This window comes from Hylobates moloch, unplaced genomic scaffold, assembly GCF_009828535.3.
Source record: "Hylobates moloch isolate HMO894 unplaced genomic scaffold, HMol_V3 SCAFFOLD_7, whole genome shotgun sequence".
NCBI lineage: Eukaryota > Metazoa > Chordata > Mammalia > Primates > Hylobatidae > Hylobates > Hylobates moloch.
Window position 1 is genome coordinate 7,932,764 of NW_026652282.1, and position 21,252 is coordinate 7,954,015.

Here is a 21,252-nt window from a genome sequence, read left to right on the forward strand (position 1 = left end):
TATCCTTAAACAAAGTCTTAAAATTCTACTAGGTGGTAACCACCATTTATACACATATGCATTTCCCTCTTTTTATTTGGGAAAATGATGGTCGTATTTCCTTTTCAGGGTGGAAGAAGGAATTCTCCATTAAGAGAAGGGAAGGAAAATATAGGAAAAATAACCACTCTTTGAAGGCATCTATTGTCCAAATCATGAGGAAGAGCTTGTAGTTCTGAGTTTCACAAACGTGCTTTAGTTGTTTTTCTGTAGGATCCTGGGTGGGGTCACCTGTTTCACGATAGCTGTGTCCTCAGACCCAGTGTAGGAGAAGGGTAAAAAATGTGTTACTTCACTAGTTCGTACCTCTCTGAGCCTCTCTTGAAACTGCTACAGGGAAAATTTCTCCATCTTTGTTCTGTCATTTGCATATTTGGAGCCTTTCCTACTGCCCTTGTTATGCTGCTTTGCTTTGTTTTACAGCATGCATTTTTTCCATTGCATATGTTTGTTTGTATTTCCAGGGTCTAGCACATGACTGTGCTCAATAAATATCAAGTGAATGAATGAATGTATGAATGAATGAACATGACTTTCAGATGTCCATTACGGCTTTTCTCATTGAAGTATATGCTTGTTCTTTGCCTCTTCAAAAGAGGTGCAACTCATTGAGAATATGGTTGCCAAATGTTGCAAAAACTAAGCATAGTCTTATAAAACTAAACATAGATGTGCCATACAATCTAACAATTGCACTCCTTGGTAACTACCCAAGTGAATTGAAAACTTATGTCCACACAAAAACTTGTATGCCAATGTTTAACCAGCTTTATCTATCATTGCAAAAATTTGGAAGCAACTAATATATCCTTCAATGGGTGAGTTAATAAATAAATTATGGTACATTCATACAATGGAATACTATTCAGAAATTATAAGAAATGATCTAGCAAGCCACAAAATGATCAAGAGGAACCTGAAATACATATTGCTAAGTGAAAGAAGCCAATCTGAAGAGGCTGCAGCCTGTATGATTCCTGCTATATAGATGACACCTGGGGTCTGGAGGACTGTGGCCCTCTTCTCACAGCTCCTCTAGGCAGTGCCCCAGTGGGGACTCTCTGTGGGGAATTCAACCCCACATTTCCCTTCCACACTGCCCTAGCAGAGGTTTCCATGAGGGCTATGCCCCTGCAGCAGACTTCTGCCTGGACATCCAGGTGTTTCCATACATTCTCTGAAATCTAGGTGGAGGTTCCCAAACTGCAATTCTTGACTTCTGTGTACCCATGGGACCAACACCACATGTAAGCTGCCAAGGCTTGGGGCTTGCACCAAGCAACAGCCTGAGCTATACCTTGGCCCCTTGTAGCCACAGCTGGAGCTGAAGCAGCTGGAACTCAGGCACCATGTCCTAACGCTGCATAGAGCAGGGGGGCCCTGGGCCAGGCCCAGGAAACCATCTTTCCCTCCTAGGCCTTTGGGCCTGTGATGGGAGGGGCTGTTGCGCAGTTCTCTGACATGCCCTGGAGATATTTTCCCCATTGTCTTGGTGGTTAGCATTTGGCTCCTTGTTACTTATGCAAATTTCTGCAGCCAGCTTGAATTTCTCCCCAGAAAATGGGTTTTTCTTTTCTATTGCATCATCAGGCTGCAAATTTTTGAAACTTTTATGCTTTGCTTTCTCTTGAAGGCTTTGCTGCTTAGAAATTTCTTCCACCAGATACCCTAAATCATCTTTCTCAAGTTCAAAGTCCCACAGATCTCTAGGGCAGGGGCAAAATGTTACCAGTCTGTTTGCCAAAGCACAGCAAGAGTCAACTTTATTTCAGTTCCCAACAAATTCCTCATCTCCATCTAAGACCACCTCAGCCTGGACTTCATTGTCCATATCATTATCAGCATTTTGGTCAAAGCCATTCAACAAGTCTCTAGGAAGTTTCAAACTTACCCACATCTTCCTGTCTTCTGAGCCCTCTGTCTCTAGGAAGCTCCAAACTTTCCCAGATTTTCCTGTCTTCTTCTGAGCCCTCCAAATGGTTCCAACCTTTGCCTATTACTCAGTTCCAAAGTTGCTTCTGCATTTTTGGGTATCCTTATAGCAGCATCCAACTCTACCGGTACCAATTTACTGTATTAGTGCATTCTCACCCTGCTATAAGGACATAACCGAGACTGGGTAATTTATAAATGAAAGAGGTTTAATTGACTCAGTTTCGCAGGGCTGGGGAGGCCTCAGGAAACTTACAATCATTGTGGAAGGGGAAGCAAACATGTCATTCTTCACATGGCAGCAGCAAGAAGAAGTGCAGAGCGAAGTGCGGGATGCCCCTTATAAAACCATCAGCTTGTGTGAGAACTCACTATTACGAGAACAGCATGGGAGTAACAGTCCCCATGATTCAATTACCTCCCACTGGGTCCCTCCCACCACACATGGGGATTATGTTCCCATAACTACAATTCAAGATGAGATTTGGGTAAGGACACAGCCAAACCACATCATGCTCTAACCTCTATCTTATGCTGTAGTGGAGGAAATGTGGTGCCTATTTCAGGGATGTGACAGTAAGAGCCAGATACATAAACTGGCATGCTCAAGGTAACATAGAGTTAGAGAGGGAGGGGAATGAAAACAATTTCCAAGCTCTAAATATGCACCGGGACTGGAAGAAGTACATTTTTTAATGATATGAAATACTTATATCATATACCTAATACGTGTCAACACACAATCCATTGGGATAGCATTTTGATTTATTCATTTTACAATTGAGAGAACTGAAAATCAGAGAATTAATGCAAATTCTCTCAAAATCACAGAACTGGTAGGTGGCAGGGCTGACATTCAATGCCAAACTCAAGTTCTTTCCAATAAGCGCAGTTCTGTCTTGAGAGGTGTGGCTAAGAGCAGAACCCAGATACCTATGAGGAGAAGCTGGAAGTCCTTCTTTAAGGTCACTTGGCCTCTGCAACATGAGAGATGGTTCAGGGCTCTCCTATCCAGGAGGTATTTGTAAAACAGCGGACATTCATTTGTGCAATGCATTTAGACTCTGCCCTCCCAGAAGTCTGGATGATGGGTAAGAAGCGCTAAGGCTCGTTTCTTATCCAGGCAATCATGGGGAATGAGTGTAAATAGCCTCAATTCACAGGTGCACCTGAATGTGGGATATGGCATCAATGTTTAAGCCCTTTTAAATTTCTTCACTTGCAGAGCTCAATAAAGATTACATTACTGGAACGGAAAGGAAATCACATGCACTGAAATATGACATGATGGTGGAAAAGAATCTAAATGTCTGCTGGGGACAAAGACCTCCTCTGGTGCTGCTACACACACAGGCAAATTTCTAGCCTCATGGGTGCAAAATGGCCATATCCAGTCCCCTGCTATTCAGGTGGTTTTTAGCCCAGACAAAGTTTTATAAAAAGTCCTAATGCAAAATCTTGGAAAGTTCACGTACGTATCTAGAGTTCCAGCCTCTTGAGGAAAGTGGAAGAGCTGGCAGCACTGGTTCCCACATTCCTCACATGTGTCCCAAGGCAGCATAGGCACCCAACCCTGGGCCACTGTACCCACTTACATTAGCTGGTATGCCTCAGAGTTTGTGACTCTACCCTAGCCTAAAAGGAAGGTCCTAGCTTATTCAAAGCTTTGAAAAAAATCCTGCTGAGAAAAGACTGAAGGAATGCTTTTTGGCACCATCTCCTGTTTCATTAGCCACAGCTGCCTTACTATGTACTTGGACCAGAAAAATTAACTCTCGGAGAAAGCAAACCAATGAAATTCATAGGCAATGAGGAGAGCTCAATGAAAAAGTGAGGGGAAAATGATTTAAAAAGATACACTTGGGTGGCAGAGTAGGAAGTGGCCCTTTAGAAACTGCATATAATCTGTGCCAGGATTTGTCAGCCTAGGCACTAGTGACATTTGGGGCCAGATAACTTTTCAGTGGAGAACAGTCCTGTGCTTTGTAGGATGTTTAGCAGCATTCCCTGGCCTTTATCTACTAGATGCCAGAGCACCCCACCCCTGTTGTGACCACAAATGATGTCTCTGGACATCACCAAATGTCCTCCAGGGACTAAACTTACTCCAGTTGAGAACCACTGGTCTATGTATAACTCAACTTAGAGAGCAGCTACGAACCCAAATCACGTAAATGTGAACAAAACATTCACATTTTCCCACTTGTCACAATGCTCAATTTATACTTTATCTCAGTTTCTGTTTTAAACCGAACAATGTAAAAGTGTTTATAAATTATGAAGCCTTTATGTATCACATTGACTTTGGGACACAATAGCAATTTTCTTTAATTTACAAAGAAATGGGAGTCTGCATATAATTATCTTTCTACGAAATTTCTAAGACTACAGATGGGGGAATAAGCCAAGTTTCTTGAGGAAATAGCCTTGTATTTCTTTGTATGAACTGTTTTTCTCTCCTTGGGTGGGGCAGGATCAGGTATGGAACAGCCTCTGATGGTCAACAGTTGTATGAATGGATGTTCAGCATTTAGGGAAGACTCAGGAGACACTGTGGTTCTTTCCTTTTATTTAGAGGACTAAACATGGTGGATGAAGAGACTTACTGGGCAGCCCTCCATGGGCCAGAATGAAAATTCAGGAAGATACCATAGGAAGACAGTCTAGCCAGCAAATGGAACCAATGGAATGAGCTGCCTCAAAACAAAGCATCATTCATTGTGGCTTCCATTTGGTTGTATTCTGTCTTGCATCCCTCCACTTTGTGAGAAACCAGGTCAGGAGCAGCCCTATGCAAAAGGCTAAGGGGTAAGTCTCCAGCTGAAAGCTATACTAGTGAGCCTGGGAACTGCTCCTCCAGCCCCGATCAAGCACTAAGATGACTGCAGCCCCATCTGTGCTTGGCTGCAACTTCACAGGAGCCCCTGAACCAGAACACCCAAGCTAAGCTATTCACAGAAGCTGTTTTACAGGATAAATGTTTGTTATTTGAAAAATAAAAATAAAAAGATAAGAAAAGATGCCCAGTTAAATGCAATGTGGTATCCTGAATAGGATTCTGGAAGAGACAAATAACATTAGTGGGGAAACTGGTGAAATCTGAGTGAAGTCTATAGCTTTGTTCATAGCAATGCACCAATGTTGGTTTCTTAGCTGTGATAAATGTACCAAGGTAATACATTTATGTTATTAATGTTACCATAATAGCATTGACGTTATGTTATCATGTTAACAGGGCAAATTGGGTAAGGGGCATAGGGGAACTCTATACTATCTTCATAACTGTCTGTAATTCTAAAATTATTCCAAAATTTAAAAAAAAAATAAGTCCTTTCTCCCAGACACCAGATGTATTCAAGCAAAGGTTGGAAACTCATTTATCAAGCATGTGAGAAAATGGAGGCCTGTACTGCTCACTGAAGTGCTCCACAGAACTGAAAGCTCAATTTAGTGACAAGAAGGGAGGTGACTCACAAGCTAGGCTGAAACTAGTGAAATAATCTCCTATTTGCATCTCCTCGATCTGAAAGAAAACATGTGCCTAAGCTGACATGAAACATCTATTATGTTTGCCATTCTGGTGGAGCATGTTTGCTGGAAAGGGAGTGGACAGCTAACAAGACGGACCAGATTTATTTTTATGGGGCTGGTGATTTTTCCATAGGTGGCTTATTAGGTTGTTGTAAGATTCTAAATCTTAGGTTCTCTAAATTCTTTTTCTGCTTAAGTTATCCAGACAGTATTTTTCATTTGCATTCATGAACACCGATTATTTGATTAGTACAGAAATGTTTATTTTTAAGCTCCAGTGCCTATTCTATAAACCAAAATATTGTTTTTAAAATAAAATATAACATCTCTTTACATATATATGTACATATAAATGTGAATTAAGTGAGTTATAAGATCTGTGGATATCCTGTAAAAAGGTTTACTAATACCATATTTTATCCTTTATTAAAACCAAAATTCATTATTTCATCTCATTATTTCTCACTTTGAGGGCTTTTCTTTGTGGCTTTCAAGCCACGGACCTCCAAAAAATAAGGCAAGAGAAAGACTGAACCAGATATTTTATTTCCAGTTTGGAACAGGAAGTTTGTTAAAGAAGTAACAATATTATTAATGACCTCTGTCACTTGGGAGCCATTTATTGTGCCTGTACTCCATGTTTGGTGCTTTCTAATGATTAATCCCAGCAACGTAAGTTAAACTGGCCCAGTAAGTTTACATAGGAAAACAGATGTTACCTGAGGACAAGTCAGGCTGGACATAGGATCCACTTACTGCCATTGCCACCCCAAGTGGAATGAATTCAAAATTGCTCCTTCTACTTTGAGTTGCCTGCTTCATATTCAAAGTCTATCCCAAGAAATGGAGTGGATAGCAGCTCTGATAGAAAAGGGGAATAGTAATCTAGGAAGGGGAAACCAGTGGGACCAGGAAAGGGAAACCAGTGGGACCAGGAAAGGGAAAACAGTGGGACCAATGCAATGCTCTGGTTTAAGAGTTAACCGGGGATGAATCCCAGAGATTTAGGAAGGGAGCCAAAACAGAGATCTCTTCTCTATTCTTAAGCAAGTATTCTCTGCCCAGGGATGTTGTGCCATAGAACATGATGACTATTCTTGGCTTGGGAATATTATTTACAATATAATAGTTATCTGTTTAAATGTCATCTTCCATACACTGATCTATCCATCCACCCATCCACCCTTTGATTGATCAGTAGGTGAGATTCTGAGCTAGGTGCTATGAACCCAGATGAATGAATGCTATCTCTGCCTTTGAAAAATTCAAAATTCAGTGCTACAGATAGACATGTGGAAACCTAATTAAAGCAAAATGAGGCCAGGCATGGTGGCTGGTATCTGTAATTCCAGCACTTTGGGACACCGAGGCAGGTGGATCCCTTGAGCTAAGAAGTTTGAGACCATCCTGGGCAACATGGTGAAATCCTGTCTCTACTAAAATACAGAAATTAGCTGGACTTGGTGGCACGTGCCTACAGTCCCAGCTACTGGGTGGGGGGGCTGAGGCAGGAGGATGGGGGGCTGAGGCAGGAGGATCTCCTGAGCCTTGGGAGGTTGAGGCTGCAGTGAGCTATGATCATGTCACTGCACTCCAGCTGGAGCGACAGAGTAAGTGTCACTGCACTCCAGCCTGGGTGACAAAAAAAAAAAAAAAAAAAAAGCAATATGAAGAAATGCTTCAGTGAGGAGAATACATTTACTAGGTGCCAGGACAGAAAGAGAAGACTGCTTCCAGTTCTGCTTACGAAGGCTAATGTTTGAGTTCAATCTTAAAGGATGAAGTTATCCCTCTCTGGGGTCTTTGAATTTTGGTGGGGGTTTCCACCAGCTTAGTTTAGGACATCCTTCCTTCCTGATTACCCTATCCCTTTTAATGTTTGATTCCTTATAATCCAACCCTTTACCAACTAACCATTCTATTGGTGAAAAAGGTGAGAAAATTGCAAATTCAGGAGTGGATCGCTAGTTTCTTAAGTGGGAACCAGGGTTCAAGAGAGGGGAAAATAATAATGTGGAAGAAAACAATCTATATGGAAAATAATGGAAAACGTATTCAAGCCCAAACTGGTCCCATCATTCAGGCAACGCTGGATACACGTGTGTGTGTGTGTGTGTGTGTGTGTGTCATCTTCAAGAAATCTTTCATACCCTAGATTGTTGGTTATTTAACCAAACTCATGTTATCAAAGTTTTTGCTTATTAACTTATACTTAACTTATACTTCCATTAACTTTAATTGAAAAAGACAAAGGCAGATAGGAACAGGGTGATTGGTTCACTTTTCTTGGTATAAGTCCCAGTGAATTAAACACTTTCTTTTTCCTGCTAGCACTTTGTGGGCTAGGATTTCCAAAATCTCTTTCCAAAGTGTCTATGTTTCCCCAGGGAAGAAAATGTTTTATGGTATTCTTAAGCAATAGAGATGCCTCTCCTTAGGGCTGAGGCTCCCCAAAGTACTTGTGAAATGTACTAATCCCCACAGTTTACATGTTGAAGTGGTGGTGAAATTATCAAAGCTGTGGTCAGAAAATAAGAACATTCTATGAGTCTCTCACTGCTGTAAAGAAAGTCGACTCTTGGAGGTCACCATGCCTTCAGTTAAACACTAAGAAGAAACCTGTTCTGTTTTGTGTAAATTATTCTGGCAGTGTGATTAGTTCTAAAATTTTTCTATATCATCTTCAAGAGGAGAAAAAAAAACTTCTGGATCCTTGAACCTCAAAGCAAGTGGTTTTCTATTACAGAAAAATCATTAAGATGTTTGATTTGTTGAACATGTCTCCTTGTTCTGTCAAAACATGAGGTAGGGAAGCTAATCTCATGGTTTAGATGCCATAGCTTTAAAGGCTCAACTATGGTTTTTCCTTAACTAGGTGTTCTTTGTAATCACTGCTTGCTGTAACAACTGCTAATGATCAAATTATGCCCTAGAAGGATCTTTTACTTGCTGTCATTTTTTCCACAGTCAAGTTATATGATTTTTTTTCAAGATTTTTTTTTTCAAAGCTTTAAGCACATGTCCCAAAGGGGCAGCTCTGCTGCTGACTTTTCATAATCTAGGAGCTAGTATGTCCTTCCAGGCTCCTGAATTTGTATCTTTCATTGAACAGTCCTTAAATGGAAGACAATAATTTTAGTTTAGTATAGGTAGGCACTGTATTTGTAGAGACAGAAGTTTCCAAATATTGGGGCAGAGAAAATGGCTTTTGCCAAGTCATTTTTTAAGCTACATTTCATTCCTGGAGTGTAAATGAAAGGAAGTAGGTAGAAGAACAAAAATACAAAAATCATTTATCCCTAATAAATACTCTAGGTGGTTAACTCAAGAAAATTAAAACCCAAATTTTGGGAGTCTTATCATTACTTGTTAAAGTCTTGGAAATGCCTACAGTTGCTCCCATGAAAACAGCTCTCTCTGATTCAGTAGCTGAAAAGATGATGCAATTAAATGAAACTATTATACTACCTATCCTTTTCTTATCCATTCCATGTTTTTGATTATCCTTTGAGCCATTCAAAACAATTCTATATGCTATGGAAACATAAATAAATGTGCTACGATTGAATTTTTAATGTATCTCATTTAATTTCTCAAATATTTATTGTGCTGTAGGTATGTATAAGGCACTGTGCTAGACACTAAAGCAAATAAATATAAAAATGTTTTCCTCTCTATCACTTGTCTGCAATGGCAGAAGATGACAATGTTCTTCCGTATACCAGTGGTTTTTAATCTAAATCCATCTCTGTCCTGCTCCTCTCCACCTACCCACTGCAATTCTTCCTTGCTCTATTTTGTCAGTTGCTCACCCTCCATGCAACTCATCCTCGGATGAGTTATCACCCCAAACTTGGGAAACAAACCTTAGTTCAAGCCAATCCCAGTGATTTATTTCTACTTCCCAGTATTGATTTGGGCACGGGCAGGTGTTGCAATTCTAGGACATGAGAAGGGAATATTGCTAACTTCTCAGTCATCAAACAAGAAAGTAATAGTAAAAGTAATAACTTGTACTGAAGATTGACTTATTAAAGTTACCCATTTAATGCATAACTTATGTGCCTATAGACTGCATGGTGGCATCAGTTGCTTAAACCAGTCATAAAAATATTGACTTTTATTTTTTGCTTAGTGCCACCAAAGGAACTCATCTCACCTTGAAAAAATATTTTGTCACATATGCAGTTATGTGCCACATAACAATGCTTTGGTCAACAGGCCATATATAAGACAGTGGTCTGAAAAGATTATAATGGAGGTGCTTCATACAGCTATACTATTTTTTATCTTTTATGCAGTATTTCTACTATGCCTTTTCTATGTTTAGATACATAGATACCTACCATTGCATTCCAATTGCCTACAGTATTCAGTACAGGAACATGCTGTATAGGTTTATAGCCTAGGAGCAGTAGGCTGTACCATATCGCCTAGGTGTGTAGTAGGCTATGCCATCTAGGTTTGTGTAAGTATACTCTATTATGTTTTGCACAATGTCAAAATCATCTAATGATGCATTTCTCAGTATGAATCTGTCATTAAGCAATGCATGACTGTAATATAAGCACTAAACCATCTAAGAATAACAAAGTTCTGATCATTAAAAAGCACATAATTACTACATCATGAAATTAAAATAATGAAGAAATGGAAATGAACAGGAATAGTATAGTTGATCAACTGCATAAAAAATAACAATGAATTACTATAATATTAATTTCAAATTAGGGGTTGGCAAGCTTTTTTTCTGTGAAGATCCAGAGAATAAATACTTTTGATCTTGTGGGCCATAAAGTCTCTGTCAAAACTACTAAACTCTGCCACTGTAGCACTAAAGCAGTCACAGGCAATACAGAAAGGAATGGACAAGGCTGGGTTTTAATAAAAATATAAAAACAGGCAATGGACTGGCTTTGGCCCAGGAGCTTAGTTTGCCCACATCTATCTTAAGTGAAAACCTGTTAAACTACTCTTCCAGAGCTTTCCATATGTAAAGCTCTAGTAACACCCACTAGTTGAATTTTTAAGTAATCTTGAGGGCTTGATTCCAAATGACCTAAAAAGGCTGATTGGTTAAAAAATACACTCAGCATTAAATTTCAATGTATACGTATTTGCTTTTATTTTGCCCATGGGGAAACCAAGAAAAAAGGCAAAAATTGTTCATGTTTGAAGGATAGGACATTCTTCATAATTATCCAGTTTATTTTGGGCTATGATCCCAACAGAGAATATAGCACAGTCTTGAAATCTTTGAAAGGTGCCAGAATATTTCAGAAACTGCAGTGACAGAAGTTTTGGTCAAGATGCCAAAGTCTTGTGCAATAGTGGTTACTGCTCCAACAAGACATATAAATATGTGTAAATATGACCAGTTGAGACAAGACCTTGGATAGAAAACGATATTGTCTGAGAACATAAAGGAAGTCATTTGTGAATACCATGGTACAAAGCACATGGCTTAAAGAATCCCACACCTGCTTGGCACTAACACAGGATCATATAGTGGCAGAAGACACTTGAGAACTTTACATGGTAAAAACCCTGGGGTGCTAAGAAGAGCATCCAAGAAGAAAATTACAAAATAAGCCGCAGGATAATGTCCTTGTCATTCTTGGTTTTTACCAGAGTGGGTGGATGAGGCAGCTTCTATCTGAAGGGTCACCAAAGGCAACTTGGACAGATCATCTCCACTGCTCTGTCTTTTAATATAATTGATGTACCTGTGTTTGCTCTGTCTATTGAATGGGAACTACTCGATGATAGGAACTCCTTTTGACATAGTGTTGAATCCTCTATTGCAGCTAGAACTTAAAGCCCCACATATATATTTCCTTCAGGTTGCATATCCCTTGGTATTATGAGGAAAGAGCTGTGAGGCAGTGTAGGAAGCCCTCTGGGTGTCACTCCCTCAGTTTGGCTCTAGAGAGAGAAGGCATAAGATACTCAGGTATGGCTCTAGCCTTAGGTTCATTACCATGGCCCTATGGAAAAAGAAGTTCCCATCCACCTTATCAAGGCCCTGAGAGCCACAGCAAAGATCAACTAATTTTTCCATACTGATATTTTTGTTGTTTCCTTTGTGATTCCCTGTTCTCTATTCCATATACCTTCCAAGACTGTGTTATTGAATAGTGGTTTATAACCTATTAATAAATCAAGAAAACTTAGTGGATCGTGAAAACATATTTTGAAAATGAAAGAGAATCAGACAGAAGAGGATAGAATATTATAAAGAATATTATAAAGAGATAAATGTATCACTGATAAAGATAAGCTGTTTGACTTTATGCATTTCCTGGCTGAGATGTAAAATGTACTTCTCACTGCAGATAGGTTGTGGACAAAAAATCTGCAACCTGCTGTTCTAAGACAAGTAAACAAACAAAAGTCTGTGGTGCATCCTGAGAACAGGCTGCAAACTAAATGGATTTCTTCTTTTATACGAAATAGTATCTCATATAAAATGACTTTGATAGTGAGATCAGTAGACGATAGGGAGCCTTGGGATTTTTGTTTGTTTTTTGTTTTTCCAATAAAGGAGTAGCCACTGTGGTTGAAGTTTCACTCTGGCAGTTTTACGTGTGGTAGATAGAATAGAGGAGAAGCCCTGAATTGAGGAAAGTAGGTAGGGGGTCTATGACTATAATTAAAATCAAGCATAATGATGCAGTGACATAGGGCTGAGGGGAGATACAGGACAAAGTGATATGGTGATGGCAAAAATGACAATGATGATGATGATGATGGTGATGGATAAGTTTTATGGAGAGTAAATAAGATGTCAGGAAGTGATTTAAGCTCATTATGGTTATTATTTCATTTAAATCTCACATCAACCCTATGAGACCATCAATGAAAGCTGGAAGCTGAGCATGAAGTGAAGAAGTAAGGAAGTGTTGAGGTTGTTTTAAAATCATTACTGGAGACACTGGGGACAGTGGGAGAAAGGTGATCGATGCTCTTTAGAGATATAGGGAAGAGTGAGAGAAGGTGCTTAATTTAAAAGCTTATTATTAAATAATATGCCTTCATGCATCCATTCACATCTCAAAGATTTGCTGAGGGCCACTGGTGTATTAGGCAGTACAGATGATGTTCCACATCAAAGACCAGTAAGACGTAGCCCTGCCCCATGGGAAATCACCATCCTTTGTGTGAAGATCACAGAAAAGGTGATTGTGGACACACAGAAGGTACAATCAGCTCCACAGTTCACACAATAGAGACCTTTATTGAGGGCCTCTAGGCACAGCTGTCTCATTATTCCGTGATCATCCCTATCTGGTGGTGTTTGCTTCCCATTGGCATTTCTACCTACAGTGGATTTTGTGGATTCTGCACCAGGTTTCAACCTTATTTTTACTTACACAAAAGGCTTTGGCAGACAGTTCTAGCACATCACCTCTTCCACTGGGCATTGCCGGAAAGAATAACAGAAATAGGACAGTTAAATTTTTCTGTCAAGGGTTGTTATATAAACACCCAATCTCAATTTCCTTGCCTACCAGGTTACTTTTATTTTCTAAATCAACATTTAAATCACAAACTGAAGACAGCTGCAGTGTTGGCCTAGCAAGAATATAATTTTCCTTATTTCATTGAGTTGTGTACTTGGATTTGACATTGCCTAAGGGATAATGGTGAGGGATCATTTTATAAGGAAGCCATATAATTGAGCAATTTTGAGGCATTGGGGTACTCTTTTATGAGACTATTGTCCATATTTCTTAAACCATCGGCTATTCCTCATTCCATGATACTGTTTTCAAAATGCATAAACAAAGCCTTTCTCAATTGTGATATCAGAAATGAACTGATACAAGAAAAAAACAGCTCTAAAGAAACACGAATATGCATTTCTGTCTTATAGAACCATTCAACTGTAAATATTTGTTTACAATGTAATAAGGTTAAGCCATAATGCCTACACTAACGTGCTATAGTGACTGTGGCAGGAATAAGTTATTTTCTTTCATTTTACCTTAGATCAGGCATCAGCAAATTTTTCCTGTAAAGGGCCAGATAGTCATGTCACAACTACTCAACTCTGACATTGAGTGAAAACAGGCATAGACGAATTGTAAATGAATGAGCATGGCTGTGTTTCAGTAAGACTTTATTTACAAAGACAGATGGCAAGCTGGGTTTGGCCATGGTTCAGTTGCTAACCCCTGATTTTGACCATTTGTATTAAAATGTTACCAAAATAACATTAATTGGACCTAACATACTACTTGATATACAAAAAGTGCTCTTTGGATGTGTTTTGAATAAGTGAAAAGTTTGTGCAGACCATTAGGTTTTGCTTAATTTCTTGACTATTTTTCACATTTGTTTCCTGGTTCTGTGACTAAGAGTTGGCCATTTACAAACTAGATAGTCTGATCCAAGAGCCTATGCCAAGAGTAGCCATTTGAATAACCAGATAGTCCATGCTTGCCTCCATGGAGTAATCTTGGGCTCGCAGGGAAAATGATCGGTTCCTGATTTCAACCACTAAAGATTTCTCCAGATTCTCAAAAGTATTTTCAAAAGTCTCTTTTTGAACCACATTAAGTTTAGAAGGGGTAACAAATTAAGCTCATCAGCTATTTTATCTTATTAGTTATTCAGTGTGTACATCTCCAGGCTAAATGGATATACAGGAGGGAGGAGCCACAAGATGTAAGAAGCCTGGGTCCCTGAATAACGGCCTGGAAGAGAGTCTGCCCTTCTCACCCCATTGCCAACCTGCATTAGATAGTGCTTCAGTAAGAAACATACTTTTATAGTGTTAAGGCACTGAGTGGTTAGCCTACCCCAACAAATACAAGTATGTATCAGTGAGATACAGTCTTAGAAGTAGAATTGTTGGGCCATTTAAATTTTAGAAAAATGCAAGAACCCAAAAGCAAATGCAATAAAAAGAAAGATAAATAGCTGGGACTTAATTAAACCAAAGAGCTTTTGCACACCAAGAGGAAAAGTCAGCAGAATAAACAGACAACCCACAGAGTGGGACAAAATCTTCATAATCTATACATTTGACAAAGTACTAATATACAGAATCTACAACAAACTCAAACAAATTAGCAAGAAAAAAACAAACAATCCCATCAAAAAGTGGGCTAAGGACACAAATAGACAATTCTCAAAAGCAGATATACAAATGGACAACAAACATATAAAAAATGCTCAACATCACTAATGATCAGGGAAATGCAAATCAAAACCACAATGTGATACCACCTTACTCCTGCAAGAATGTCCATAATCAAAAAATCAAAAAATAATAGATGTTGGTGTGGATGTGGTGAACAGGGGGCACTTCTACAGTGCCGGTGGGAATGTAAACTAGAACAGCTGCTATAGAAAACAGTGTGGAGAGTCCTTAAAGAACTAAAAGTAGAACTTCCATTTGACCCAGCAATCTCACTACTGGGCATCTACCCAGAGGAAAAGAAGTCATTATACGGAAAAGATACTTGCACACACACGTTTATAGCCACACAATTCGCAATTGCAAAAATGTGGAACCAGCCCAAATGCCCATCAATCAATGAGTGGATATAGAAACTGTGGTATATATATATGTATGATGGAATACTACTCAGCCATAAGAAGGAATGAATTAATGGCATTAACAGCGACCTGGATGGGATTGGAGACTATTATTCTAAGTGAAGTAACTCAAGAATGGAAAACTAGAGATCGTATGTACTTACTAATAGGTGGGAGCTAAACTATGAGGGTGCAAAGGCATAAGAATGACACAATAGACTTCGGGGACTCAGGGGGAAAGGGTGGGAAAGGGGTGAGGGATAAAAAACTACAAATTGTGTTCAGTGTATACTGCTTGGGTGATGGATGCACCAAAATCTCACAAGTCACCACTAAAGAACTTATTCGTGTAGCCAAATACCACCTGTTCCTAAAAAACCATGGAAATAATAAATAAACAAATACAATTTAGACAAATGTTGCCAAATTGCCTTGCACCTTGTTGCAACAATTTCCACCTCTACCAACAGTGTATGAGAGTGTTTGTTTCCCCATAAAGTGTATCATCCAACTTTTGGAGCCATGCCATTCTGAGAGAAAAAAAAAAATCTCCTTGGTGTTTAGGTTGCATTTCTTTAATGAATGTGAGGGTGAGCATCTTTTCAAATCTATTTATACCACTTGTATTTTTCTGTGAGCCACCTGTAATTTGTCTATATTTTAGATTTTCTTTTTATATTAATTTGTAATAAAGTTTTATGTAATAGAGAAGTTACCCTTTAGTTTGTCAAATGTGCTATAAAGTTTATTTATTTGCTTATCTGTCAGAGATAATTCTATTTTTTTTAAGTATAGTGAAACTTGTTCCTCTCTTTATGTTTTCTGGGAGGACTTCCCTAGTGTAAAAAATATATATATCCACCTATGTTTTCTTCTGGTGCATCATTTATAGTTTCATTTTTTAATCTTTAAATCTTTCTTCCATATCATGATGATTGTCTCATTATCTCAAATACAATAATAACCCATCTTTTTCCCTCTACAAAAATACCATATTTATCATGTAATAAATTTTCATATGTATTTTGGTTCATTTTAAATTCTTCAGTTTTGTGACATATTTTAATAAATGGACAGGGTTAATCTCCATTTTATCTCTTTATCAGATTTCCCCTGACTACCTTCACTTAATTATTTTCCCAGATGATGTTTAGATTAATTTAGTAAAATTATCAAAAAGAAAAATTCTGTTGGTACTTTATTTTGGAATCACATTCAGCTTATAGATAATTAATGACATAATTTACATCTTTGTATTATTGAATTACTTCCTAATTTCCTTTCTTATCCAATTTAGGCTCTGTGTTGTGGGATTAGAATCATTCCCTTGGATCCTGTATTAGCTTCCTAGTGCTATTATAACTAATGACCAAAGACTTAGTGTCTTAACTCAAATTTATCATCTTAAAGTTCTGGAGGCCAGAAATCTGAAATGGGTGTCGCTGGGCTAAAATTGAGGTGTCAGCAGAGCTTTGTTCCTTTCTAGAGGCCCCTTGGGAAGAATTTGTCCCTTTGACTTTTCTAGCTTGTAGAGGCCATCTGCATTCCTTGGCTCATGGCCCCTTTCTCCATCTTTGAAGCCGGCAACATTGCATCTCTCTGACCATACTTCCATAGTCACATCTCTCCCTGATTACAGCTGGGAGAATTTCTGCACTTTAAAGTACCCACGTGATTAGTTTGAGCCCACCTAGACAATCCAGGATAATCTCCCTATCTCAAGGACCTTAACTCATCACATTTGCAAAGTTCCTTTTGGCCTGTGAGGTATAATATTCACAAGTTCCAGGGATATGGATGTGGCCATCATTGGGGGTCCATTATTTTGCCTACTACAGACATATTCTCAACTGCCATGTCCCTCTTCACCTTCATTGAATTGAACCAGAAAAATCCTAACTCGAAAGAGGATATTTGGATTAACTAAGGCTGGGGAATTAAAAGTCCAAAATGGTGTATTTAGCTTGACAGTGTTTAGCTACCAGGATGTTTATTTTTCATTTAAAATTCCCAGCTATTAACCTCAAACGGACCTTTTGGCCTGTCCTCCAATCCTGTGACATTGCTGGCCCATTAGCTGCCCTCTCTTCCACTCCTCTCCTCTTTCCTCAAACCTCCAGGACCTCTTCTCCATCCTCACTCCTAGTGGATTAAATTGCTTCTTATTTTGATGAATGCTGAGAAGCAATCTGGAGTAAAATCCCAAGTGCTCTCCCACCATCTTCTAACTCACTTGCATCAGTGTCCACACAACTAATGCCCATCTATCATAATAGTGTAAAAGAAGGTCAAACCCTCCCCCTGTACTCTGGATCCCACCCTTGTGGTCTACTCTAGGAAATCACCCAGTAATTTCGCAACTCCCCCATCCTCAATTCTTTCCTCTCTCTGGTAAATTCTGGCAGCTGATGATTATGTTATAATAGCATTCATTTGAACCCTGGAAGCACCAGACTCACAGGAGAGGGTTCTGCAAATAGATAACCATAGATAACCACAAATAAATCCCTATGATCATCCTAATGTGACAGAGAACAGAAATGTGAGCTTGACTATGTGTCCATTTTCATTGTATCATGATTTTCATTATATCCTATTAGGCTTGACATCATTTCGTTAGGCTTTAGGTCCTGGCTATAGTATTTATTTTCCTGTGAAAATTATTCACACAGTGAATCTGACCCTGTTTAGAACCTCCATTTGAAGGTTTGCATGGGGATCAAGTGGCCACATTTAGACCAAAGCTACTGTCATAAAGCTTGCCACCAGCCACACGTTCCAAGGATCTCAGTAAATATTTGATGTCTATATTCATATGCCCAATTCAGTAGCTTCAGAAACCCTCATGTGATGCCTGTTTCTTTCACCAGCCACACAATTCCCTCTCTCCTCTATACATGAGAAAATTATTTGTAAATCATTAGTTCCTATTTTAACAGAAAATATGAAAATAACTGCTGTGGCCTAGGAATATCTTCAAACATTTCGATAGCACAAATCTTTCTCTGGATGTGCGGATAACCACACAGCCTCAGAAATAATCAATGGAGACAGAGCCTCTAGTAGAGAAGTTTTATAAAATTGTTTTTGGTAAAGGTTATTTGTTTAGTGGACTCTTTAAAAAGCAGGAACAAAGAGAAAAATCAACTGGATTTAAAAACAAAGCCACAGAGAGTGTCTGTTCCCTGATATCTTATCTGATATGCATTCAAACCAAGTTTCAAAAACTTTTCAAAGTCATCATTCCCTTCACTACAAATTAAGTTTGCTAACAATATTGCCATTTTTTTTCCTTAGGAATGAAAAGAATGTCTGTGCTGATTAAAGGGAGACAAAACTCTTGGCCCGGGCCCCACGTGGGCCACTTTGTGAGTTATGTTGGAGGGAGAACAGGCCTCATCTCCACCTACAACCAAACCAATAGCAGGTAAGGCAGGAGGGCCTTTCTTAAGGATAAGAGCGACATGGCCTGACAGTCACTAGTATGCATTTTTCACAATTGCCTAAGTGATTTTCTTCTTATTTGAGCTGAGGGTCTCTATGTGTGAGATTAGCATGAAAAAATAAAACAGGGTGGGGATTTCCTCTTAGAAACAACATGCTGTGGTTGTGGTAGTGAACAAACCGTGACAAGAAAGCCAACGGTGCAAGGCATATGCCAGTGAAATATGCATGTCTTGTCAGCCCACTGGCCTTGCCTATCTCTCTCTTCTGAACTCTGTCATGACCTCCAATGGAGTCTCAGGTTTTGCTTCAAGAAAACACGTGGCCCTAAGACTCACTATCCAAAGAAAAACTCTGGTCGGTGTTTTTGTGCTACTCTTTCTGGTCAAAGAACTAAGCTTCCTACTGCAGAGGCAAGTCGCCCAAGCTCACGTGTGTGAGGAGTGACAGGATGAGTTCACAAGTCCTAGTCTTTAGACCTCCAAGCCAGCATTCTTTCTGTTGGCCACAGCTGAGCCAAGAGAACTCCACCACTGGCACTGTGGGTGACAGAATGTGAACGTATGTGTGTACAGCAAGGTAGGTCAACTTCAGCACATGGGGCCTGATAATTTTTGTTGCAGGGGGCTGTCCTATTTATTATAGGGTGTTGGGCAGCATCCTCAGCCTTTACCCACTAGACGCTAGGAGCATCCATCACCTAAGCTGCAACAACCAAAAGTATATCCCGACATTGCCAGATGTCCCCAGGGCATGGGGAGCAAAATCAATCCTGCTTGAGAACCAAATATTTGTGTGTATATGTGTATACATATATATGCACATATGTTGTGTATATATATATATATATATGAACTATTTATGAATAAATATTCATGAAGCATCCCCTCAACCTCCTCCAAAAGAAAACAAAGTAGAAGAGAAGTTTTGCAGATACCAAAATCCTCCGTGGAAATATTCTAGCTTCTAGAAGCTTCCTATCCCTCTTCTGCTTTCCTTTAAGTTTCAGGCACACTGCCCAATGTTGCTTTTCATGGCAGATTTACTCTATGTGTATAATATCATAGTTTTTCATTCTGCCTCAAAGTCGCTGTCTGCTACATACTAATACAAATTAAAAAGTGCCTTTATAGGCCAGGCACAGTGGCCCTCGCCTGTAATCCCAGCACAGCACTTTGGGAGGCTGAGGCAGGCAGATCACAAGGTCAAGGGATTGAGACCATCCTGGCTAACATGGTGAAACCCTGTCTCTACTAAAAATACAAAAATTACCTGGGCGTGGTGGTGTGCACCTATAATCCCAGCTACTCAGGAGGCTGAGGTAGGAGAATCACTTGAACCCAGGAGGTGGAGGTTGCAGTGAGCCGAGGTTGTGCCACTGCACTCCAACCTGGCAACAGAGCGAGACTCCAGCTCAAAAAAAAAAAAAAAAAAAAAAAGTGCCTTTATAGACAATAGTAAACATACAGAGACAAAGTTTTATGGATTCAAGGAATTCAAGTACATGTGTCTCATCTTTACTGGAATCAGGATCTGTTTAAAAAACAAACATCAGCCAATCAGGTGTGCACTGGCTCCAGTGCAACATAGAACAAACACAGCAGCTGGAAAACTGGCTTAAAAGGAGTTAAGTTCGGTAAAATCCCTGATTTTGAGTTGGCAGAGGGTGAAACGACAAGTTTAACAGAGTGTTAAGGCATTCTTTTCAAATGGGTTATTTTGAAACCAAACTGAGATAGACACAGCTTTTCTTCTGACCCTTTAAGATGACTTTCCTGAAAATTATTTTTAATTGGTTGTTCAGAGTCCATATAGACTGTTGATATACACACAGCTTTCCTTTGTAATGCTCCAAGTTGACCTTCCCTTTAAATAGATGTATTACCTGACATGCAAATTGTCCCTCTTGAACATGTCCTTCAAATGGACACTAATGCCAGCCAACAACCAAGAAGCTGTAGTTTCCTTCCTGTGTGAATATTAGGTGTGAGAAGAGTTCACAGCTCATGGCTTTGGCAGAGCCAATATTTGACTTGCAGTGTTCCCCGGCAGAAAGGCAGAAGAGGCCTTACCTTTGGGAATGGTGATCTGACAGCTCAGGTCACAGTCCTGTTGCAACTGATAAAAAGCCACTTCCTGCAGCCGGGCCCTCTCCAGCTCTGAGAGGCTCTGGATGGGGACTGATCTCAGCCGTACACTGCGGCCTGACATGCTGTTCCAGGTGAAATCACCCTGTAGGCCAAAGAAAAAAAAAATCAAGAGTTACAGAGTTCACCTACCTCTCACAAATCTCATCCTCTCTTAGTAATAACGTCAAGCAAACCACTTTTTTGTTCCAAAATTGGGTCTCGATTCCCAAAGTCAAATCGTCTTTTAGTTCACTGTGGATTTTCTCAGTTAGTTGCAAATGTCAAAATCTCAAGTATCTGCTGGGTCACATGATCTCATCTCATTATGCATATAGGCCTAAGGAAACTATGTAGAAAGATACTGCGAGGGTCCTACTTCCTCCTTTTTATGGGAACACATGGGAACTTCTAACTTTTGTGAAATACTGTGCTGCTGCTAATTGCCAACACATACATCAGATACAGGGGGATGAGTGTGTATGGAGAGCCTACCGTGTGCCAGCGGCTGCACCAAGGGCATTTTTTAAAATTGGCAAATAAAAATGGTACATATTCATGGGGCACATGGTGATATTTCTATACATATGATTATTAGATATATATTTCTAATAATTAGTAACTAATCTCAAAC

The 21,252-nt window shown here is 39.4% G+C and overlaps 1 protein-coding gene and 1 long non-coding RNA gene across 2 annotated transcripts in view; one reads left to right on the plus strand and one right to left on the minus strand.

Moving 5' to 3' along the window:
• Positions 1-18,469, plus strand: part of LOC131383918 (uncharacterized) — a 28,255-nt gene extending 9,786 nt beyond the window's left edge. The window contains exon 3 of the long non-coding RNA XR_009214321.1: positions 18,346-18,469. This is a non-coding gene — a long non-coding RNA (uncharacterized LOC131383918). The remainder of the gene's footprint in view (positions 1-18,345) is intronic.
• ARHGAP6 (Rho GTPase activating protein 6) overlaps positions 1-21,252 on the minus strand; it is a 285,984-nt gene that overhangs the window by 98,135 nt on the left and 166,597 nt on the right. Inside the window, exon 2 of the mRNA XM_058441606.1 lies at positions 20,565-20,724. Coding sequence (XP_058297589.1) covers positions 20,565-20,724 — 160 coding nt within the window. The remainder of the gene's footprint in view (positions 1-20,564; positions 20,725-21,252) is intronic.